The sequence below is a fragment of the Homarus americanus genome, unplaced genomic scaffold (genome assembly GCF_018991925.1).
Source record: "Homarus americanus isolate GMGI-L3 unplaced genomic scaffold, GMGI_Hamer_2.0 scaffold8148, whole genome shotgun sequence".
NCBI lineage: Eukaryota > Metazoa > Arthropoda > Malacostraca > Decapoda > Nephropidae > Homarus > Homarus americanus.
In genome coordinates this window covers 905729-931505 of record NW_024721643.1, presented here as the reverse complement: position 1 = coordinate 931505, position 25777 = coordinate 905729, and the positions used below count along the sequence as shown (strand labels likewise).

At 42.3% G+C, this 25777-nt stretch overlaps 2 protein-coding genes across 8 annotated transcripts in view; one reads left to right on the top strand and one right to left on the bottom strand.

Moving 5' to 3' along the window:
- Nucleotides 1–4435: 4435 nt before the first annotated feature.
- Nucleotides 4436–25777, top strand: part of LOC121861785 (eukaryotic translation initiation factor 4E type 2-like) — a 56649-nt gene continuing 35307 nt past the window's right edge. For all 7 annotated transcript variants that reach the window (XR_006088093.1, XR_006088092.1, XM_042359692.1 and 4 more), the window contains exons 1-2: nucleotides 4436–4525; nucleotides 6131–6250. Coding sequence is in view for 5 of the 7 variants with exons in the window: in XM_042359692.1 (XP_042215626.1) it covers nucleotides 4446–4525; nucleotides 6131–6250 (200 nt within the window). In the remaining 2 variants the exon portion in view is untranslated. The remainder of the gene's footprint in view (nucleotides 4526–6130; nucleotides 6251–25777) is intronic.
- Nucleotides 8321–12342, bottom strand: LOC121861787 (cuticle protein AM1199-like). The gene is made up of 5 exons (XM_042359697.1): nucleotides 12301–12342; nucleotides 10113–10243; nucleotides 9607–9693; nucleotides 9356–9476; nucleotides 8321–8541 (listed from the first exon to the last, which is right to left on the bottom strand). The coding sequence occupies exons 1-5, from the start codon at nucleotides 12307–12309 to the stop codon at nucleotides 8467–8469; spliced, it is 423 nt and encodes a 140-aa protein (XP_042215631.1). The 5' UTR covers nucleotides 12310–12342; the 3' UTR covers nucleotides 8321–8466.

The following is a 25777-nucleotide window of genomic DNA, read 5'->3' as shown; positions in this document are numbered from 1 at the left end:
ATTAGCCTCTCCTCCAATCATGACCCCCCCCCCTCACACTGGGCCCCAACATACTCCAGGTTGTGGCTTCCACCAAGCTTCTCTGCGTAACTATAGATGATACAACCTATACCTATCCTCTCTACATCCTCCGTCGTCTCAAGTCTTTTAGTGTTCCTCGTCTGAGCTCATGAATGTTTACAAAAACATACATACTTCGTAAACTCACTTATGCTTCCCCTGCCTGGTCTTCTTCCTTAGCTGCTTGAGAAAGTGAGACCACCAACATTATTGACACGGCTGAGCCTCAAGTGACGCAATTGTCTTGAAGTGAATCACCTTATGATTAGACACCACAGCTTATTTCAACTAAAGGTTAACCACCCTAATGCTACCTTGGGAGGTTAGGTTAAGATAGGTTAGGAGTGATTAGTGTTAGATTAGGTTCATTTCCGTTAGATTAGATTAGTATTAGGTTAGATGGTGTAGATTAGTGTTCGGTTACGATCGGTTAGGGCAGTTTAGGTTAAGGAGAGAGGGAGGTAAAAAGAGAGGGAACGAGGGAGAGGGAGGTAAAGAGGGAATGAGGAAGAGAGGGAGGGAATGAGGGGGAGGGAGAGGGCGGGAGTGAGGACGAGAGGGAGGGAACGAACTGTACCTAACACCATCTTGGACCACTAAATATTGCCTTATTATCACCGGTATAGTCAGTCACTCTCACTACCACACGCCACGCCTCTGCTACAAACCTCACACCCACGAGACCTTTGTGACATTTACTGCTACACACACACACAACACACACCCTCCCACACACACTCCCCACACACACTTACTCCCTCCCACACACACCCACACACCCTCACACACACACTTACCCTCCCACACACACTTACCCCTCCCCACACACACTCCCACCCTCCCCACACACACACCTACCCTCCACACACCCCCTCCCACACCCACCCCTCCCACACACACACTTACACCTCCCACACACACCTCCCTACCCTCCCACACACACATGCTCACACACCCTCCACACACTCCTCCCCACACCACCCACACCCTCCCAACACCCCCACACACTTACCCTCCCACACACACTCCCCTACTCCCCACACACACCCCTCCCCACACCCCACCCTCCCACACACACTTACCTCCCACCACACACACTTACCCCCTCCCCACACACCCCACCCTCCCACACACCCCATCTCCCCACACCCCACCCTCCCCACACACACTTACTCCTCCCCACACACACCTTACCTCCTCCCACACACCACCCTCCCACACACACACCCCTCCACACACACCACACACACCACTTACCCTCCCACACACTTACCCTCCCACCCCACACACACACTTACTCCCACACACACCTACTCCTCCCACACACACCTACCCCCCACACACACACCCCTCCCACACACACATACCCGCCCACACACACCTCCCACACACATACTACCTCCCACACACACACCTACATCTCATCCCACACACACACCCTCATCATACCCTCCACCACTCACTCCCCACACACACTACCATCCCCCCCACACACACTTACTCCTCCCACACACACACACACACACACTCCCCCACACACTTTACCCTACCCTCCCACACATCACACACACTCCCTACACACACACACACTTACCCTCCCACACACACACACACTAATTCCTCCCACACACACACACCACCCTCCACACACACACACTTACTCCTCCCCACACACACACACCCACCCTCCCACACACACACCCCACCCTCCCCACACACACACTACCCTCCTCCCACACACACATCTCTACCCTCCCACACACACACCCTACCTCCCACACACACACTTACCCCCTCCCACACACACCTCCTACACCTCCCCACACACTTACCCTCCCACACACACTTACCCTCCCACACACACTTACCCTCCCACACACACTTACCCAACACCTATCTACTTGTTCCTCACCTCCTTTACTTCATCTCTCCATCTAAAGTTCATCGTTGGGTCTTTTTCTTATCTCGTGGAATCCTGTCCAAGTCCTCCTCCTGCCCACTGCTTATCCGACGTAAATTTACACTAACCTGGCAAGCCTAATCTCATTCCGAAATGTTCCAAGATGACCTCTCGCCAGTTGCCACGTTTCATATATCAACGCTCGTAGTCTGAAATATTTTGTCTTGGTTACAGAGAGATTCATTATTGACTTCACAGTGTATTGTATTCATGCAGTTGTTCTTTATTATAATTTTGTCTGAATACTTCGATTGTCATGAGTAGACACGAGTTCCCCTCAATGGGTGAACTGTATGACTGTCTGTAATTCTAAATCATTGTCTTGAAAGAGTTAAATCATCGACTTCAGGGAATACACCATCGTTCTCATAGGGTTAAAGTGTTGTCCTATCAAAGGGTTAAGTCATCGTCCTCAAAAGGTTAAACCATCGTCCTTAAAAGGTTAAAATATCCACCTCAAAGGGTAATAAAAAAAACGTCCATGGGGTTAAACTGATGACCTCTATAACGTAAGAATCAATAGTGACTAAACGTTATCACTGATCAGGTTTATAATAACTCCCGCCTGTCGACCTAGTGTGTGTGTGTGTGTGGTCAAGTGGTGTGTTTGGATGCGTATTATGAACCGGGATTAATACTGCGAAAGAGAAGGTAGGTTTATGTAAGACCCTGTGGTATTATGAGAATTTGTTTGACCTAATAAGCGAGTTTCAAAACCCTAAGCAGAAATTCTATTGCTGAAAAAGTTGTAGTAGGTAATGCTGTGTACAGGCTTTCAGAAAAGTCGAAAAATTCCCTCCTCTTTTCCTCTCTGTGCGTGTGTGTGTGTGTGTGTGTGTGTGTGTGTGTGTATAAGAGGCACACATCGCCCACAAGACAGTCACCATTAACGCTAAACAGGTTCAGGTTATGGAGGACATACACTAAATATAAATTAAAATTAACTCGAACACTTACTAAATTTAAATAGTAATAATAAGAGTTGCATTGAAGTGTTGTGATGAGGGTGTGAGGTGATGGTGGTGATGGTGATGGTAGTCGGAAGTGGATGTGGTGATGGTTAGTGATGGTGGTGGTATAGCAACAGGGCACAAGTAGTAGCAGTAGTAGTAGCAGCAGTAACACAAGTAATAGTAGTATTAATAGTAGTAGTAGCAGTAGTAGTAGTAGAAGTAGTATCATCAATTAGCAGTTGTAGTAGAAGTAGCAGTACCAAGCATGTCACCGTAACTTAGCTCTCGATGCTGCACACAGGAGGAACGAGAACAAGATAAGGGTATATGGGGAGAGAATTCAGAACGTTGATCAAGGCAGCTTCACTCCTCTAGTGTTCACAACCTCTGGTGGGATGGGACCAAGTGCAAGATGCTTCTACGCCAGACTCGCGGAGGTGATCTCCGAACAGAAGCAGCAGCCCAGAAGTTACAGCCTGGATGAGATGTCGACTGTCCTTCTCTCTCCTTCGGTCGGCTTTGCTCTGCCTCAGGGGAACGAGAGCCGACAACAGTTGCAGATATTAACTATGAGGCAACAGTCACTGAATGCCGCATAGATCTGCGGCTCAACTAACTCAACACAGCTAGGATAGCTACTTATGTATTATGATATTTAATATTAAGGTAATAAAACGGCGGCGAAGGTGTGGCTATTGGGGGAGGCTGGAGGCCATATTAAAAAGCTATACTAACAATACTAATTATAATAGTAGTAGCAGTAGCATGACTAAGCATTAACACCACCACCACTTAGTAGTAACAGTATGACCAAGAAGTAGCAGTAACAATAGCAGCACCCTAACCAAGTAGCAGTAAAAGCAGCAGGAGCGGTCAGAAGCACGTACTGGTGAGTAGAAGAGAGGAGCTTCTTGTAGGAGGCTGTAGAGGAGGAGAAAGACAATGACCTGCGAGTACCTCCTGCTCCAGATCCTCGACACGCCCGTCACATGACCTTCTCTAGTGACGCCCGCGACTCTTAGGGAGGATGGCGCACGCGCGCGCACACACACACGCACACACACGCACACAGACCTTTCCCTGAGTAACTTGTTCCTGCATGGGAGAGGAAGTGGTTAGGAATTGCTCCAGTTTACCAGGTGCGACGCCCTTAAGGTAACCAGAAGTGAAGGTACGACACACACACACACATTTGACATTTAATACTGTTTACGTAAACGCTGGCCACTCTAGTTAAAGGTTCAAGTGAATGTTTAGTGAGAAAGATCCAACTCTCTCTCTCATAGTATATATATATATATATATATATATATATATATATATATATATATATATATATATATATATATATATATATATATATATATATATATATATATATATATATATATATATATATATATATATATATAATTTTTTTTTTTTTTTTTTTTATTATTATTCCGTGATGTTCAGCAGATGTTCCTCCCTGGATGATGAACTCCCATGGTAGAGAGAGAGAAAGTCGCCCTCGTCTCGTGGCCGCAGGAGACAGCAGAAGGACGACCTATGGGTGAGTAAATAGACGAAATGCTGTTACCGTTCTGCCCTTTCTTACCTTCTTGTGTTTAGTTTAGTGCTGAATCCGCCACTGACGTCTAATTATGTTACCTGCGTCTGAAATTATACAAGTTATTAATAGTCATAATTAGAACACCTAGTACTAGAAAAAATAACTACTCTGGCAAAATTTCCAAATAAATAATATCCTTAAAATTCTGCAGTGAAAGGGTGATGAATCATGACAGTATAAGATGACACTGCAAGCTAGTTAGTTACAGTGATTTGTTACAGGATGGCACTGCAAGCTAGTTACAGTTACAGTGATTTGTTACAGGCAGTAATTATACCACAGGGGAGATATAGGCAAATACCCTTCGATATTTATAAAGTTAAAGAGAGAGAGCGAGAGAGCGGTAAGATCAGAGAGAGAGAGAGAGAGAGAGAGAAAGGTATATTGTTCTCGTCTCCTTAACGTCACGAAGAAGTGTGTCAGCAAGAATAAACAAGGGGACACAATGCCCGCCGTTTACTACCCATCGGCAACAATCTCCACCTCTCCTCACTGTCAGGGTTAGGTACGGGTCTAAAGGCGCCCCCATGGCCTAAAGGCGCCCCCGTGGTCTAAAGGTGCCCCCGTGGTCTAAAGGTGCCCCCATGGTCTAAAGGTGCCCCCATGGTTTAAAGGTGCCCCCATGGTCTAAAGGCGCCCCCGTGGTCTAAAGGCGCGCCCCATGGTCTAAATGTGCCCCCATGGTCGAAAGGCGTGTCCATGATCTAAAGGTGCCCCCATGGTCTAAAGGCGCGCCCCCATGGTCTAAAGGCGTGCCCATGATCTAAAGGTGCACCCATGATCTAAAGGCGTGCCCATGATCTAAAGGCGCACCCATGGTCTAAGTACATTTTGACCATGGGCACACCTAGAGGGATGTTTCTTATACAATTATATAAAAAAATCGTGTCGGTATTGTATATTTTATTGTTACACACGGCAGAGTCTTTAAGTATCGTTCACTCAGTCAAGTCAGCACGAAACAACATTAAAAAATAAGATATATTTTTCTCATGTTTCCCATAAAGTTATAAATCTTATCCTTCTGAGCACAACACTGTGACAACAACACCAACAAGACAGCAATATGTATTCAGAAGTGAGTATTTGCCACGACAATCGACCTTCCTATGCACGGGGCAGAGTTGGTCAGAATGCGCATGTGCAGTGAAACGTAGCGTGAGACAGATTTCAAACCTGCAGAGGGAAGTAAGGAAAAAAACCATTTCACGAACCAGTTTTAATGTATCTCACCTTACTATCTGACTGTCATCTCTGTTACTGGTTGGGTGGTCAGTCATTTCTCTGTTAACCACTGAGCATACCTGAACATATGTCAGTGTTGGTTAATTAGATAGGTCGCAGGTATGGTCACACTCGATTCCGTCACAACAGTCGCTGGTTATTCCAAGTGTTCACAACTCGTACTCCAAAAAAGCTGGCCTGGCGGTTATCTGTACTTGTGGTGGCTTCTTAACGACGCTGTGACTTCTAGTTGGTTTGGCTTCTATAACATCACTCCTTTGCTCATGAAATAGGCAACTGAAGGCGTTCTTATCTTTTTAGGTACCCGAGGCGCTGGAGTGCAGACACCAGTTTGATGCAATACCTCACACATCTCGCGAGGACCGGAGAGAATAACAGTACAGCACTTACGGAGAGCGTTATGAAGGACGGACCATCTAGGTATGTTTAAGAACCTTCGTATAAGTTCCTACTAGTTTATTTGCATGATTTGTTATCTTCTCACACTGATCCGAGAACTTCATTTCGTTGTAAACATAACCACCGTATCAACTGCTCCCTCAGCTTTATTAACGATATCTCATTTTTAACTTACTCCCCTAACACACCATCTCTCAGTCCCTGGGTCTTTACTCTTCCTCTGGAATCACAGTTCCATCTGAGTCAATTGAAAATTTGACACTTAAATCATACTTTGAAAACTCTCAACAAGACCAGTATATCCTGTCCCCAACTTTATTAAGGTTGAGAGACAGCCAGGCCCCCGAGGCGGGACACAGTGTTGTAGCTTAGCGGTCAAGGAATATACGTTTTCTCGTCTACAGTAATAAGAAAATAACTCGATTATAATAATCCAGTAACACCATCAAACAACTCAAGATAAGATTAAGCACTGGATGGGTGACAGCCTGGCCCTGAGAATACCAGATGCTGCTGGCATAAGGACTATTGGAAACAAGTCTCCTAGCTGTCCTTGTTCAAATTAACTAAATATCTATTAATTTTATTACAAAAGAAGAATTTTTTTTTGTCTTGCCAATCTATGAATGTTGTATTGAGATAAAAGGTCCACTAGTGTCGATAAGCCTAACTGCAATATGTTACTGCTCACTTTGTAGTCAGATGGGTTCATTTATTTGTATATTCATCATTATGTGAATAGTCATTAAGGACTCCAATAGAGATAAGCTTTTAATGTTTTTTTTTTTTTGGGGGGGGCGGCTATCCTTGGTCATATCGAGTTACTTTTACTTCTGCTTGTATTACTATACCTTATATGTATATGTCATATTAGTATAAACTTTTATAACGTGTTTACTGTATAAGTATCTATCTCGCTATCTATTTTGTTGAACGATACCAGACGATCCCACAAATAGTAAAGTATCCCCTTTCAACTACAGTGCTATCCATTCTCTGTGTTGTCTGAGAAACAGAAAACAGTAGACTACATCTATCTTCAGAACTTTATGAGAAACGGAGCACTTATTTGTTATAAATGATTTAATATGGACAAAACTTGTGATTAGTATCTTCATAAGGGTTCTAATTACTTTATATGAAGCTCTTGTTTATTTTGTAAGGAGAGGAAAGCGTTCATCACACGGTTAGTTTACAGGAGTTACCCGTGAAAACTTATCTGTCGAAGCTTTGTTGTGCCTCCTCGCCAGACGCCACTTTTCAGCTTACTGGCCTGTTGGACGGTCGGTCATTACTCTGGTACATATTCTTGGTAAGTACTGGACATGTACTGGCTCTTGAATGTACGTGTTAGTCAGGTCTAGAATTAAGGAAGATCACTCAACTCTTATTCCAACAAAGTTAACTCTTGACAGTTTTCTGAACTGATAGCTTCTTTATCTTAGGTTTGTGATCTCTATTGTAACAGCCATCAGTTAACTCCAGATAAATACATTTGACTGAGGTACTTACGAGTTTTTAGATCATCCCCCAGTCTTCTGTAGTATAACCAAGGCAGTTGTAACTTGTAAGCGTTCTAATCTCTTCTGGGGTATTTATTTATTATTTATTTATTATTTATTTATTATTTATCTATTAAGGAATCTATAAGAATAACGTACATTTAAGTGATGATATTTTGAATGAACCGTGAAAAAACAAACGAGTTGCGAAATTGATATAAAGATTTTATTATTATTGTTATTGTTATTGTTGTTATTATTGTTATTGTTATTGTTGTTATTATTGTTATTGTTATTATTATTGTTATTATTAATGTCAAACATCATTCATCTTATAACACCTAAATATTACTTAAATTAGGAGAGGTTAAATTACTTAGAATCATACTTATAATAGTTACTTAAGGTCTAATAGAGGTTTGTTTACCTAAGTTGTTTACCTAAGTCTTTTACATAAGTTGTTTACATAAGGGCGGAGAGAGTCAAACAGGGGGATGCCAGCGAGTGTTTTATTAATGGAACTGAATTATTACAGGAATAACAAGAGAAAGATTTAAGTGGAACAATATATAAATTATTTTCTAGAGGAGAGAGAGTTTCATAGGTAAATGAGGATAAAGAGAGAATAAGAGAACCAGAATAGATGAAATAGAGATAGATAACGAGTAAACGATGGTGAGGTAAAGAGAGGGAGAGAAAATTACTTCCAGGTCACACTAAGACACGCAGGAGGAGTTAGAGCAGGGCTTCCAGAGCGGCCCGGGCGTCAGCTAGGGCCTTCAAGCGTCTTTGTTGCTCAGCGAATCGAACCTGAGGGAAAAAAAATAGTTATTTATCCATCTTGTCCTTTTCTCTCCTCGTAACTATGACAATGTCCTCGTAACTATGGCAACAACCTCGTAACTATAGCAACAATCTCGTAACTATGGCAACAACCTCGTATCTATGGCAACAACCTCGTAACTATGGCAACAACCTCGTATCTATGACAACAACCTCGTAACTATGGCAACAACCTCGTAACTATAGCAACAACCTCGTAACTATAGCAACAATCTCGTAACTATGGCAACAACCTCGTATCTATGGCAACAACCTCGTAACTATAGCAACAACCTCGTAACTATAGCAACAACCTCGTAACTATGGCAACGTCCTCGGTAGCTATGGCAACAACCTCGGTAACTATGGCAACATCCATGCCGATATCGAAGTTAGTTACTGACTTGACCACTTTTTCTTTTTTTTTTTTTTCTAATCATCACAATTCCTGGACACTGATTGGTTGTCAAGTGACTCACCCTCAACCAACCAACGCCCACAAATTTATATGGTTGCTAAGGACTCCAAAAGTGGGTGGAGTTTAGTCAGTAAGTAAACACCGAGTCTAGTACCAATATCAACTTCTTTATTCGTATAATTAAGACAATAAGGCCAACATCACCACTGATATGAAACGTGATAACAAGAGTAATTCATGAATGATTATACAAGTCAGTAGAGAAATTTTTAAGGAGAGAAGGACCTGGAGGAGGAGGACCTGTAGAAGGAGGAGGGGGAGGAGGAGGACCCGTAGAAGGAGAGGGACCTGTAGGCGGGAGTTAAGTGCGGTGGTGATACTGACCTGTTCTTTCTGCCAGTGGGTGAGAGGGTGAGGTGTGGGAAGGAGGTCAGATGAAGGAAGGAAGCCTCGCTCGTCGGCCGTGTAGCTCAGTTCGTGGAGAGTTCCGTCAGGGTGCGTGAACCTGTCAACAACACCAGAACATTAGGTTAGGTTGGGTGAGGTTAGGTTGAGAGGGATGACCACACATGAGAGGGATGACCACATATGAGAGGGATGATTCAGACAAGAGGTGAAGGGCAGAGAGGACTCACGAGTAGCCGCCTTTAGTAGACATCTTGCCCAGGAAACCAGTGGGTCCGTGGCTCTCTGACTGGGTGATGCCGTTACCAGTCTGGAACCTGCAGGTGAGGGAGAAAGTGAGGCATTAGTGGATGAAAGTCGGTCTTATTCCACGGCTAGACGATAGAATATGGTGTTGAATGAAAGAAAGAAAATGGGAATTGTAGTATATTAAAGAAAATGGGTCTTGATGGAAAGGAAACGAGATAAAGAAAATATTTAGTTTTGCCTCTGGTTAAGTTGTCATTTTCATTATCTACAATGCTTCAAATATCCTGGACTGAGAAACAATATGACGACTCACAACACACAGAGACAACACTGCCATCACGAGCAATCGATAATGCCTGGCCTTCACTGTTTTTGTTTTCTTTCTGATGATATTTATGTACAACCTACGCCAGACTAATGATCGCCAGGCTTACACGAGAGAGAGAGAGAGAGAGAGAGAGAGAGAGAGAGAGAGAGAGAGACCCACCTGTAGCCATATCCTCCATGGGCGTCAATAGGGTCTCGCTCGTCGAATATGATGGATACGGGCGTGGGGGCAGCGGTGGGGAAGGTGGGACTGCCTATCACACACACCACACAGCAAGCGAGTACCACAACCTGTAGGAGTAGAAGAAGGAGAGGTACAACATCAGGAGGGTGAGGAAGGAAGAGGTAGAGACCCGCCAGTGTGGAGGGATGGTAATCTGGTGGAGGGGCAGGTGGAGTGGAGGGTAACAATGGAGGATTTATAAATGGAGGGGTAATGGTAGGGAGGGAATGTCCGTGGCAGATGACCAACACACACACACACACCTCGCCCTGAGTGTTATACCTCTAGGTGCAGTTTCTCTTATGTTGTTCGTCTCGACTGTGCAGCTAAGCAGAGTGTGAGAGAAGCGGTGGACAGAGGGCGTCATATAAATCAATAAAAAATAAAATAGGAACAGATTAATGAGACCGTCCTCACCACGACGACACGCAGGGGGAGAGGGAGGAGGGACGGTTGACGATACTTTACTCTTTTACTTGGCGAAAAACTCGTCTATATACTGCACGTGTAAATTGCCTCCACACTTTGTCTACCCTCCCCATCCTCTCTCCCTTCCACCCCCTCTCCCTTCCACCCCCTCTCCCTTCCACCCCCTCTCCCTCCACCCCCTCTCCCTCCACCCCTTCTCCCTTCCACCTTTTCCCTTCCACCCCTCTCCTCTCCACCTCTCCCTTCCACTCCCCTCCTCCCTCTCCCTTCCACTCCCTCCTCCCTCTCCCTTCCACTCCCTCCTCCCTCTCCCTTCCACTCCCTCCTCCCTCTCTTCCCACTCTCCCATTAACCGGATCCTGAAAAAATTCGTAAACTATCTCCAGTCACAAGTGGGAGTAACTAAAGGCCTTATATACGATAGAGTCTTCATACGATTTCAGATTCATCTTGGTTAGGTTAGGTTGGGTGGGGTCGTCAGTGCGTTCCAGTAACATGTAGTCTTAAAGTGTTCGTTCTTAAACATCAGTCGAGGCTGTGTCGTGTATTGTAAAAATATTTCTCATGTAATGTCACTCATCGCCTGTACACACACACACACACACACACACACACACAACAACATTAATAATAAATACCACGCTCGACCATGAGTACAATAAATTCGTCCATGAAGTCAAATATCCACACCCCTTGAGTACAATGAGTTAACTAACATCTTGAGTACGATACCTTAGATCTCTGAACACGATAACCTACTCTTGTACTAAAATGAAGCTGTTAAGTCATGGTGCTAAACACACTACCTGGAGATTATACCCAAACAAGGTGTGAGACGAGGTTAATAATAATTAATTGTCAAGACAACCTCTAAATCCCTTCTGAAGTCGCTGCTATGTCTCTTAACACCTGCACCTACCTCTAACACCCACACCTAACACCCACACACATCCCTCGTGTAATAAACGCATTTGTTGACACTTGTAGCAACAATTTATGTGGGATCATCTCCACAGTACCACCTTCCATTCGGTTCCCGGGAGAGTATGGAAACGCGCGCCTCTTCATAGCAATGTCTGTAATATGTACTTCTCATAAACGTAATAACTTATAAACTTGTGTACAGATTGTCTTGAAACTTAGCAGGAGTAGTGTTTAACCTAAGAGCTTGGTTGAGTTCAAAAATTGGTATTCTGGCGGCCATTTTCCTTTCGTGAAATTTCCAAAATGGCCGACAAGTACCCTGGGAGTTCGGGTATATATCGTGTTTGATTTATATGAATATACACACCTAACATCTAGTTTATTACTAGTAGCAGTAGTAAAATAATTGATAAGGCAACTTGTATTTACTTTCAGTATTATTTATATTTGTTGTCAATTATCAAAATTTATTTTTGAATAATAATAACAACAACAACTCGCGATTTTAGAAATTGTGAAACACTGAGTGAAGTTTACCACAGAATTTATAAAGAGAATTAGTAATTAGATTTTTCAAAATATATAATACACTTCCTTTAAAAATTTGACCTAACTTTTGAAGCTCGACATGTCCAAAAAGTTTAAAGTAAAATTAATTCCCGATCTTCAAACGTTTTGATAATATTTCGCGATCTTCAGAACTATCGTAGGTAAGAATAACATTTACGGTCTCCATGGGCAAAAGTTTTTGGTGAGAGGAACATTGACTTACGGCTTTCATGTCGACGATGAGACTGGAGGAGGAGGAGGAGGTGCGGACGAGTTCACCTCTGACGGGATTGTAGCGTCAAGTGCCCGCCAACCCGCTTATATACCCTCAGCCTTACAACCTGCCAAAGGGGAAGAGACTGTGTATTTTTTTTGCCAGTTCGAATACCGAAAATGAAGGGTAAAGATGCAGGAGAATGCTAACCACAGACGCCATGACGGCTCAATGACGTACGTACATATAATGGTTCCAGCGACCTTACGTAGCATGACTGGAATTTATAGTAACATCGTCGATACATTCTCCAGGTCTTCCCACACACTGAGGTCCATATTGGCCTTTTTAACTCTTGAAGAAAACGAACCTAAACTGAAATAATAAACAAATAACTTAAAAACAATGGGAATCAATGTTGAAACCCGAACATACACGAAATATAAACAAATCAGTTCTTATATTCAATACTCACAATATAGTTTACATGAAAATCAAATATATAAAGAGAAATAAGTACAAGTTTTAGGTACGTTGTGTCCTATATATATTTTTAGGTCGCCCCTTGGCTGACTCTCAAAGGATTGATTACACAGCTAAGAGACGTAATTAAAATGTCAAGGAGTAATATTTCAGGCTGGTACTCCCTTACACACACACAGATTAGAGAGAGAGAGAGAGAGAGAGAGAGACGGGGGAAGGAGGGGTGATATTTCTTGTATCCATATAATAAATCGCTACACACAGGACTCACACAAACAAACAGACACAAGGAACCATATTTAGATGTTCCAGAATAACAGGTGTGTGTGTGTCAGGTGTGTGTGTGTGAAACGTCATCAAGTAGCTCACACACACACACACACTACAGCAACGCTACACAGTTCTAATTTATACAGACGGCGATTAACCACTACAAAATGAACCTTTAGAATACATCACACAAGGCTGACTCATAACAGTATCGTCAGCGCCATAATGTGACTCACGCTAACAAGACGCCTAACCTTAATAAACTCACTCTAACCTAACCTATAACGTAATCTAACCTAACCAAACTTAACCTAAACCTAAGATCGTAAGTTTATGTCATTATATTAGATTCAGCTCGACGAATTTTATAATAAACAAAATAATTCGTGGTATTTTTCGACCACTGGCCATCTTGAGTCGAGACCAACCGGATTTTTCTCCTCCCAGTATAGACGCTTACTTCCACTCACTGTCTCTCTCTCTCATACTGGGAAAAAAATTAAGTCGTTGTTTACTTTGTACATTGAGTAGTTCTCGTGAGGGACAGAGAGCTATACAACACAGCAGGTAGCGTCACCAGGTAGCTACGTATCACCTGACGGTAAACAGAAAACTAATTATCATATAAGGTGTAATAATCAGCAATAAATACTCACAAACTGGAAAATTAAGAATCACCTAACCTAGTGTTGTTGTGGACCCCAGGAACCACGCTACAGCTTCACTCATTTGTCTGTTCTACGAGTCCTAGAACTGACCCCTCTCAAGTGACGGCGGAAACTAATGAAGTATTGTCAACCTAACCTAACCTAACCTAGCCTAGCCAAACCTAACCTAACCAAACCTATCCTAGCCTAGCTCTACATTGAAGATTTCTCTCTGGTGGACATTATTGGGACATGAAAAGAAATGTTGTTTTTGTTGATTTTTTTAGTTATATTTTTGTTTTTTTAGTTCATAATAGCGCATCATGTTCGTCTCTTTTTTCCAGGTTGTATTATTGATTTATGCATTATTAGATAACTAAATAATAACTGCATTTTATATATAACTTATTGTATTTGTCTTATTATTTGTAGGTGAGTTTACCGGGTGATCCTCGAAACGGCTTGAGTTTAAACTTGTGGTTATTTCAGGTTATTTGATATGGTTATATACAGTTGCTTCGTGTTCCAGAGGTAGAGAGACTTGACGTCACCCTTAAGGTATTGATGTCACCTTATCTACACTAAATCCTCCCTTTTTACGAGAACTTTAAGGGCCACACGTCGGGGGAGGGCCCTGAGGAGGCCACGTAGAGGCCTTCGACGGTGTTAAGACTCCGTGGGTGGTGGGCCAGGGTTTTTGTGACGCTACAAGAAGAGACAAGTGGTGGAGGACTCCACCCCCTCAACCATTACCCAGGTGGGCTGGTACTGACACGGTACAATGACAAGGTACACGACATGATACACACAATAGCTTCTGCCTACAGTATACACGGTACACTGACGCGGTACACAAACACTCGGTATAATGAGGATCATAACACACTAGAACTCTTTTTTTTCTGACTTGCATGGAGTTCCCAACACACACCTGATATGAAGCAACATCCGTACAGTGACGACAAGAGAGAATGAGCTTATCATTCCTTAAAATCAACTGAATATTCACTCTGCCGACCTCTAGTAGTCCTGCTGTTCCTTCCATTTGTGGCTTTGTGTCTGTGTGGAGCAACTCTCGCTCGACATCCTAGCTTGGGTTACTGGGGTGTCCAAACATTGTGAGTGTCTCTTGGTAAAATGTCCAAAGACGACTCAAACACGGCGTCGAAACTCAGTCCTGTCCATAGATGCGTAGAGAGAGATGTGTTACACCTCTAGCGGAAGCTTTCAAACACTTCTCATTAATAGCACTTTGTCGTGCGGAATAAACGACAGTGATTCTGAACATTACAAAGGAGTTTATTTCTCATCATTGTTAACCGTCTCCTACCTCCGCCTCCCTTCACAACTTTTATACACGTGTTGTTCCTTGCAGGTTGATTAGGTTAGGTGTAATTTGGTACCTGGAAGGTTACTATTATTACATAAATAACATTCTCTATTTACCATCTAGTAACATGATAAAATAAATGTCAGCCATATGCATGTTTTATGTCGTGCCCGGATCCAACTGAAGATTTGGTCACGTATCAAAGAAAATGAGATCCACTGTGTTTTGGTACCTGTGGATGTAAACAAACGTAAAATATTGTTTTTATTGCGAACATTACTAATTATTTCCAGTTTCTGTATCTTAATATCTAACTTTTGTAACGTATACATGGATTTTATTCTTTCACGTACTTTTGTAGCGGTATTAAATTTATCTGTAGTTGGAGGAGGAAGAGGCACGTCAGTGTTTATTGGTAAAGTAAGGCAGGTACTTGTGAGTCCTTGTGAGACCTTATGAATCCTTATTAGTCCTTATGAGTCCTTGTGAGACCTTATGAGTCCTTGTGAGACCTTATGAGTCGTTGTGAGACCTTATGAGTCCTTGTGAGACCTTATGAGTCCTTGTGAGACCTTGCGAGACCTTATGAGTCCTTGTGAGACCTTATGAGTCCTTGTGAGACCTTATGAGTCCTTGTGAGTCCTTGAGAGAGTATGAATCCTTATTAGTCCTTATGAGTCCTTGTGAGACCTTATGAGTCCTTGTGAGACCTTATGAGTCGTTGTGAGACCTTATGAGTCCTTGTGAGACCTTATGAGTCCTTGTGAGACCTTGCGAGACCTTATGAGTCCTTGTGAGACCTTATGAGTCCTTGTGAGACCTTATGAGTCCTTGTGAGTCCTTGAGATCTAATGAGTTAAGCTCCCATAAGGTGATTGCCCCCATTCAGTGGCTTCCTCATACGGCCGCCGTTAAATCCCCCATAAGGCAACACTCGCCTCACATGGAATTAACCTGACTGGGTAATGATGATGATGACAATTATAATGATGATGACTTTAATAATGATGATGACGAATTTAATAATGGTGATGAATTTACTAATGGTGACGACTTTAATAATAATTATGACTTTAATAGTGATGATTTCTTTGATAATGGTGACGACTTTAATAATGATTATGACTTCAATAATAATAATGACGTTAATAATGGTGACGACTTTAATAATGATGATGATGACGTTAATAATGATGATGATTTCAATAATGATGATGTTAATAATGATGATGATAACGATGACTTCAAAACATCGACCTCAGCAGCTGGGTAAACCTAGGAGACTGATCTTACCTGTGTTAAGTCTTGATGTTCCCAGAATTTACCTTAATGTGGCGATTAGTTAAGTGGCCAGGTAATGACAGGTTGTGTCGGCCATCATCATCACCGTCTCACGCGGGCACCCTACACTACCTGTTGATGACTCTCTCTCTCCTGCATGACTGACACACACACACACACACACACTGTACAGTATGTGTGTGTGTGTGTGTGTGTGTGTGTATGTGTGTGTGTCCGTAAAGACGTTGAAAGTACAGAGTAGATGGTAAGTCTCTCTGGGTACCTACTACCACTCATACCTGATACTACCGATACCTGGTAGTTGTGGTGGTAGTGGAGATGTGAGGATGGTTGCCTTATTTACCCTGTCTCATACATATAGACGGTCAAAATGGCGTCAAATCACCTAGATACTATTGTAACTCAGTGAAAAAATAATCGGAGGTGAATTTCTATCCATCGTTGGTTCTGTTGACACTAGAGGAGTTGCTGCTGCTTCCCGTTCTTCCTTTCTTCTCTCTGTCTATCCGTCCGTCCGTCCGTCCGTCCTATCCGTCGAAAGCAAAGTGATAATTCGTGTTACAAAAAGAAACATTAATTAATTTCACCTGACGACTCCTCATTGACCATATACATCTGGCAACGTTAAATCAAGGTTACCGTCTCCGTGGAAACTATATAATCGTATCAGAAAACAAAGACCAGTCAGTACACAGCCAGCGGTGGGGGAGGGGGCTTGTGCATGATCCCGTGTGTGTACAATAAACTCATACAACTTCGGGGTCTAGTGATGGCCACGGGACGGAATGACAATGCAAAAACACAAGGGGTAGTGGAGTGGACCTTTACGGCACTACGCTACTGAAAGTCTGGCCAAGGTTGACCCCTGTACCCCACATACCTTCCTCTCTCTCTCTCTCTCTCTCTCATATTTACTCATTCTCCTATCTGTCGCTTATATCTATTATCTTCTCTCAGTATCTCTTCCATTTTCTCCCATTCTCCTCTCAGGACTCCATCAAACCCTTGTTGTTGTGTATTCATCATTATCATCATCATCATCATCATTATCATCATCATCACCACAGTAAATATTAAGCCTCTGATACACACAAGACAGCGTGGTCGGTACTACACCTCACCATACCTTCACTTTCTCAAATGTAAAATTAGTTATCTCTTCACCACTGGGCCGACCCACACACTCGCCTAAGTGTCCCGCTGGGCAGATAACAATTTACGAGATCTGGCAGTGACTTGTACACGTAACACGGAGGATTAACTCTCAACACCTCGGCCTATTCTTGTGAACCTACATTTTTATAGTGGAAAATAAAAGAGACTCCATATTGTTCTGGACGATCTGGCGACATCCGGGGCGACCACCTGATGATGTCACCAACTTTGGCTCTAGTGACGTCACCTTTGTTTACCTGGAGTTACACTTGTCGTATGAGCATTACAAGAATAGATGGCCTCTGTTCTCATCAGTTGCCGACAAAATTCCATGGTGGACTTCATACGGTAATTAAACCTGTGACATGTATATAGTGTTTTAACTTCAATTTCCATCTATTGTTATATAAATAAATACTATAAACAAATACCACAGCCATTATTGACAGTTCCAATGACTCGAGACTCACCATGAACACTGAATCAATCTCCCGAGATATTTTTTACTAATAAAATATATCATTAAGTTAATTAGCTTATATTTGGTGCTCAAGGCTGTTATTTTATCGTTGGTGGTTCAGATGAGGAAGTCGAGGCCTCATTCACACGTCTCGAAGCTTCACAGAGATGGGCGGTAGTAAGTGACACTCCCAGGTCCCACCTCAGACTCTTTGTATACTGTCTTGATAACTACTGCAGGCTGACGGTACTAGTACTGCAGGTTGACGGTACTACTACTGCAGGCTGACGGTACTATTACTTCAGGCTGGCGGTACTACTGCTGGCTGACGGTACTATTACTTCAGGCTGGCGGTACTACTACTGCTGGCTGACGGTTGCATTACAGTACGTGAGGATTTGGGGTAAACATTTAGCTTATAATGTAAATCCTTTTGGAAAACGACTGGAAGTAACCCCTGATGGATCAATTTTACCGTGAAGGGCCCACTGAGTACTGCTGAATTTAGTATCAATTACATGTACTGTTTCCTTCCTGGTAAAATTAAATTATTGATTTGGGTAACTTGCTGAAGGCTCCGAATCCAATGACGTTCCTGTACTTTTTTTTTCATTAAATTTAAAGTCATTATTTTCTCTCTTCCTTTGTACTAGTTGACTTGAGTTCTTAGCGTGTTTCGGTGTTTACAAATCCCAAACAAATTACACATGAGAAATATTATCCACTGATATCAACCACGACTTCCTGAACATGTGTGACCCCATTAAGTACCGTCACACAAGCCAGTTCATCATTATCCCTGAAGGTACTGAGGGGGGGGGGGCATGGCGCCTTGTGTAGTCTAGGGAAGGAAAGGGGGAAGGAGGGAGGGATGGAAAGACAGACACAGAGAGAGAGAGAGAGAGACGGAGGGGGGGAGGGAGGGTGGGAGACAAGTGACTGTCGTGGTGACCTTTCCTGTTAGCAGTCAGTGAATAATTGGATGAACGCCAAATCGAAATTTAATGCGGCCCATATCTAATAGGCCCCAGTTCTAATAGGTTTCACTTTTAATAGACCCCAGATCTAAGTGGCCAAAGTCTTAACAGCTTCCACACTTCCACTTCTGGGGTCTATTAAGTTTGTTGTCCATAACATCAGGTACTGCCCACAACACAACACAACATGGTCAGTTCCCCCTCCCCCCCCTCATGACCTGACCACTAACTAGCACGGTGTAGCCTGTCATCAGCCCTCGGGTCAGTCCATACCAGGTCAGAGCTCAGGACTCGATTTTAAATGGAAGATCATGAAATTCATTTACAGTTCATTATAAACAAAAACACGGGTCCTTGTGGCTGCTATAAGCTGAACTGTGTTATTATCTGTCGTTTCAGTTTATTTATACGTTTTAATTAGATATCTGATTTTAACTAGATATCTAATTCGTGTATTTAGGAAAGATTTTAAAAATAAATTCGATTTGTTTGGGATTTTCAGTCGAGAGTGAATATCTCTATACTGTATATATAAAGCTATGTATAATTAGCTATCTAGCTTTTGGTTCAAATTCATAAACATCCGTATTTTTTTCAGTTAATTGTAGATAGAGAACACAGCTAGTTAATATTTCAGTACATTATCGAAAGTAATTATTTCACTTTCTCTTGTGTTATCCCTTAAAGTAACCATATTAATTCGTTTTCTTTAAATATTTTTAAGGGTAACTTCAACATTCATAAAGCTCATATTATGTCTTATATTTACGTGGAAATGTATACTGTAGGTCATTATTTATTTTGTCTGTAGATTCTAAATATAAATAGGAATTTCTCGTATATATTAGTATTGTAATTTTAATAATGTTAAGGTCTTCAAACATTTAATTAAAAGTTAAAATAGTTTACGTTAATAAAATAGTTTATCATACCCAAGTTACCAAATATCATCATTAACTCGAATACGCTGAATTGCTTCAAACATAGGTTGGATGCTCATATGAGCAATAGGGGTTGGGTGTAAACGGGACTGCCCAGTATGGGCCAATAGGCCCGCTGCAGTTTCCTCCATTCTTATGTTCTTATGTTCTTAAGTGATTTATTAGTCAACCTAATTTGGTGGGAAAAATATGTCGAGGAAAAACGAGTAAACACACCTGAAACAACACACCTACTCAAGCCACACACCTGTCCTGAAGCATTCATTTATTCATATTTTATAATTCATATATATTTTTAATCATGTATGTTCATATATTGTTTGTTACTCATTTCATTCATGTATATTCCTAACATTTATTCATATCATTCATATCAGTTTATATTCTGTATTCATTATGTTTATGTATATTAAGTAGACTGTAGGAGATTCCTTGGTGAAATGCTGGGTGACTCACCTGCACACTCACCTACACACACCAACATACACACCAACACACACACACACACCAACACACACACACACACACCAACACACACACACACACCAACACACTCGCCTAAACACACCAACACACTCACCTAAACACACACACACACACCAAGTATCTGTGACTTATCTACCACCGTCGCTAGTACCGTCACTACTACCACCACCACAATTACCACCATCACAACCACAACTACCACAACCACCACCACCACCCTACACGTCATCATCAACTACCACTATAAAACACCCTCAGAGTAAAAGCCGTGCCGTTTTAACCTTCCTATCTTCTAAGGAAATAAAAACTAAACCCGAGACGCTGCTCCTCCTGGTTTAACAAGTTTGATATTCAAATTAGTTACATGGCGACTAGTATCTCGGCCCACACACACGCACGCACACACACACACACACACACACACACACAAACACACACACACACAGAATAATTCGTGAGAAAAATACTTGTGTTTTATATCCTAATGACGTCTGATGACTTGTTTAGCTTTATTGTGGGTGTAAGGGGTTATCAGGGGGTTAAGAGGAAGGAGAGGTTTATCAGGGAATATCAGGGGGTGTAGGGTTTTATCAGGGGATTATCTGGGATTTATCAGGTGGATATCAGGGAAGAAGGTCAGATCAGACTCACTGGCCAAGACTAAAAAAACTTCTTTATATTCTAGTCACGCGCGCCATCTGTTGGTTGGTTTGTTTGTGTTTTTGTGCGCGCCAAAATGGGGATCGATAATATCCAGTTTACATGTTCTGTGTTTTTTTTTTTTTTTTTACTTTATAAAGAAGGTTACACTAGGTTATTATTTCATTCCAAGACCATCGTGTGTGTGGAGGGGGGGAATAAAAGGTTTTCGGTAAGTAATGGTTGAGGGAAGAAAGTTGCCTGATGGTAGTTAGAAGGGAAAAAACGAGTCGTACTGTTTGTCTGACCCTCCTCCTTCTCCCTTCATTTGTTTTGAAAAAGTTCTTGGTTAAACCGTTGAGAATTAGGTTTAGCCCTAGGAGGACGACCTTTAACCCCCTTGTGTATGGACTATGGGGTTACTTCTGACCTCCGCGTAGTGAAGGTGTTAGGGAGTGATGGTTTAAGTTATAACCCTTGGGAGATAATGGTTTAATTCAGTAAGTAGTATTCTTTAAACCATCGTCCTCAAAGGGTTAAAACGAGTACAATATCAATTGATTGTCGGAACACAAACTGTACAATCATGTGACAGTTGACTACAATACACATCTCAAGACCACCTCCTCCTCCTACAGGTTCCCCAGCCGTCACCAGCACTCAAAGACCTGTACTGTTCAGTTTTGGTATACAAGGTTACATTCGCCATGATGACCTCTACAACTGGTCGTGGTAAAGATTAAAGTGTGAAGGTCAACACATCGTAAAGAAGGTCAACGTCGGGTGTGTGGAAGTCAGTCAGTCAGGCAGGGAGTCATTCAGTCAGGGAGTCAGTCAGAGGGAGTCAGTCATTCAGTCGAGGGTTTTGTCGAGGGAGGGAAAGAGAGAGGGTATAATAATGAAGGAAATTAACGTAAATAGTCTTGAATAGATATTAAAGTTTTCGGAGTGCTCTCCTTCCTTCCCTCACTCATTCCGTCAATATTGAACTTAACGCCACCAAATAATTATGGCTATCCCGTAACACCAAGGAAGTCAGATAGGACCATTAGTAACTGATACCAGCATAACAACACATTAATAAGAGCTCCAAAGTTGAATCCGCTACAATTGTGATCTGGTAAGTACAGTTGTTGAAGACCATAATGTGATAATGGTGGATGATGATCAGGAGGCAGGGTGCGCACCCTCGTCAGATCACCGCGATTATTCACATTAAAAATTCATGGACCATAATTACCAGATCAAGGTAGAATCTGTGACCTATTAATCCTTCAGGTGAGGTGTGGCCGCCACCCATTACTGGGAGATAGTGCGGTGCGTGTTAACATAATGGCCAATTGAGGCACGAGAGAGAGAGAGAGAGAGAGTGAGAGAGAGAGAGAGAACTACTGCTCCACCACACATAATCTACACTGGTGCCCAACCTAACCTAACCTCCCGCTGTGACAAGATATAATGTGCACCAATGCAGCGAAGGAGCCGCGTGGTAATAGCGGGGTACCAGGCCATAACACCTTATACAGGTGGCCGTAAAACTCGAGTGTGACTGCCCTCCCTACTTGGCCCTGGCGACCCTTCCTACCTGCCCCTGGTGACCCTTCCTACCTGGCCCTGGCGACCCCCTCACCTGACCACTTCTATTTCGTCACACAACTCACCATAATGTTGATATTCTTCAACTTTTATTCTTATGTGAGATTCACTCTAGTTATCGCAGGTGATATGAGACTCGGGTGTGTGCCGCCAGGTGGCCCTAACCTAATCTAATCTAATCTACCCCAAGCTAACCTAACATAACCTTACCTACACGAACCCAACCTCACCTAATCTAACCTCACATCTTCCATACAAATGTTAGCGGACGATACCAAGTTATTCATGGAAATTAAGAACCGAACAGACTGTGAAGAGCTACAGAAAGATTTTTTTGTCAGCCTCAGGAGTAGTCGAAGGAATGGCTGTTAAAATTCAGTGTCTTGAAGTGTAAGAGGATGCACCTGGGTAGTACCAACAGTAAAGCGGCGTATCACACGTCTGAAGGGTTGTTAGATGGTATAGAGTAGATCCGGAGTCATCTTAGTCGGTCTCTGATGCACCTGGCCACACCTACACTCTGATGACCACACCTGCACTCTCAGGACCACACTTGACCACACCTACACTCTCAGGACCACATTTGACCACACCTACACTCTCAGGACCACACTTGACCACACCTACACTCTCAGGACCACACTTGACCACACCTACACTCTCAGGACCACACTTGACCACACCTACACACTCAGGACCACACCCACACCTACACTCTCAGGACCACACTTGACCACACCTACACTCTCAGGACCACACTTGACCACACCTACACTCTCAGGACCACACTTGACCACACCCCACACTCTCAGGACCACACTTGACCACACCCCACACCTCAGGACCACACTTGACCACACCTACACTCTCAGGACCACACTTGACCCACACCTACACTCTCAGGACCACACTTGACCACACCTACACTCTCAGGACCACATTTGACCACACCTACACTCTCAGGACCACACTTGACCACACCTACACTCTCAGGACCACACTTGACCACACCTACACTCTCAGGACCACACTTGACCACACCTACACACTCAGGACCACAACCAACTCCTTTAAAGGTCAAGGCGAAAAACGGACAAAATAATATCGTGCTGAAAATCCCAGATGACTAAGCGATTAGTGTTGTTATTAGTGCACTTCAACAACTATGGTCTTTAAGCTCGTAAGAATGTTAATAACACACTAGTCCAACAACGGTAGTGTCGGTATTGTTCATTGTTCATCTCTATATAATTTGAACTCAGATGACCAAAGTGTTGTTCCATGTCGGTATTACTGAAACTACTAATGGCTTAACTAATCTTAAATTTATATTGTCAAGGGTAGGTGTCCTGTATGACCCGGACACGCGAGAAGGTCGTTATCCAGTGTGTGTCCCTCACTACCAAACATTGCAGGTTTTCTCCAGGTACTCCAGTTTCCTCCTGTACTAACGCTGGGTGGATATACCAATCATTATAACGGCTAGTAAGCTGATAAGTGATGAAAGATAAATACAAATTAAATAAAATTCAGAGTAAGAGAATTGGTAGAGTTACCCTATAAAAGGCTCTCTCGAAAGATCATTTTCTATCATTCGCGGAGAATACAGCATCGAGGGATAAACTTGTATATTTTGTTTTTACATTCCTTGGGGCCTACTGGTAATGTGTAATATTTTGTTGCTTATCCTTTTGATCACTGATCAGTGCTGTAGCTAGTTGGGCGGTTGGTCAAGTCTCTGTTGCACACTGTTGGCATGTACTGGCTTCAGAATATATATATACCTGTGCAGGGTGTTGGTCAAGTCTGTTATTGAACGAGGTCATACTCGGTGCCACAGGGTATATAGATTGATTGATATATATATATATATATATATATATATATATATATATATATATATATATATATATATATGAATTTTTATTCAATAAAATCGTCATATATACAAGTTTACGTTGAATAACCGTGTAATAGGCAATACAGGTATATGGTATACAGTACATAATAAAGTACATTGACATTCTAGGTTGGCAAAGTACAGAGACAGTACATGTATACAATGTACGTAGTGCAGGTATATACATAATGTACAGTTGTACAGAGTGATGATATACAATGTACACATTTCAAATATAAAATAATGTACACTCACCAAAGGTTCTCAAACAGCTGGACACGACAGATTTCAGAATAAGCACTATGGCTCGTGTCATCTCGGAATGGTTGGTAGGCCTGGTTGCGAAGTAACTCAGTATTTCGTAATAATATATGTTGCTCATCTTTATTGTATTAACAGGCGATAAAACTAACCCAGAGAGCAATGTTCAGATATCTCGTTCGCTTCGTCATATTGTTTAACCCTTAGAGCGTTCGATTACTTTTGTGGCGAGTGTAATGCCATTTCGTACGTAAAAAAAAAAAATTATCAAACCCAGCGCCTACTCAAAATCCTACACCTGTACTTGTGTCTACACCTGTATACACCTGTACTTGTATCTACACCTGTACTTGTATCTACACCTGTACTTGTATCTACAAATAATGTACACTCACCAAAAGTTCTCAAACAGCTGGACACGACAGATTTCAGAATAAGCACTATGGCTCGTGTCATCTCGGAATGGTTGGTAGGCCTGGTTGCGAAGTAACTCAGTATTTCGTAATAATATATGTTGCTCATCTTTATTGTATTAACAGGCGATAAAACTAACCCAGAGAGCAATGTTCAGATATCTCGTTCGCTTCGTCATATTGTTTAACCCTTAGAGCGTTCGATTACTTTTGTGGCGAGTGTAATGCCATTTCGTACGTAAAAAAAAAAATTATCAAACCCAGCGCCTACTCAAAATCCTACACCTGTACTTGTGTCTACACCTGTACTTGTGTCTACACCTGTACTTGTATCTACACCTGTACTTGTATCTACACCTGTACTTGTATCTACACCTGTAATATAAATTCAGGATAATAAGATATAAGAAAGAAAATATTACGTTTTATTAAAGAAAATCCATAGTTAAGGCCCACACGATTGAAGGCTTTTGTTTCATTCATGTGTCAGCTGTTTCATCTTGTCATAGGTGTTTCATCTTTGGCATTATTTCTTCTGTTACAGCCGTTTCACCTTCAACTGTTGCTGTTTCATCTATCGCAGGTGTTTCATCTGTCACAGCTGTTTCACCTGTCGCAATTGTTTC

Excerpts from the sequence above, each read along its gene's own strand:
- LOC121861787 (XM_042359697.1), bottom strand. Across the intron at positions 9,694-10,112 it reads CATGGAGGATATGGCTACAG|GTTCCAGACTGGTAACGGCA; the intron begins GTGGGTCTCTCT and ends CCTCACCTGCAG. Across the intron at positions 8,542-9,355 it reads CCCACTGGCAGAAAGAACAG|GTTCGATTCGCTGAGCAACA; the intron begins GTCAGTATCACC and ends TTTTTCCCTCAG.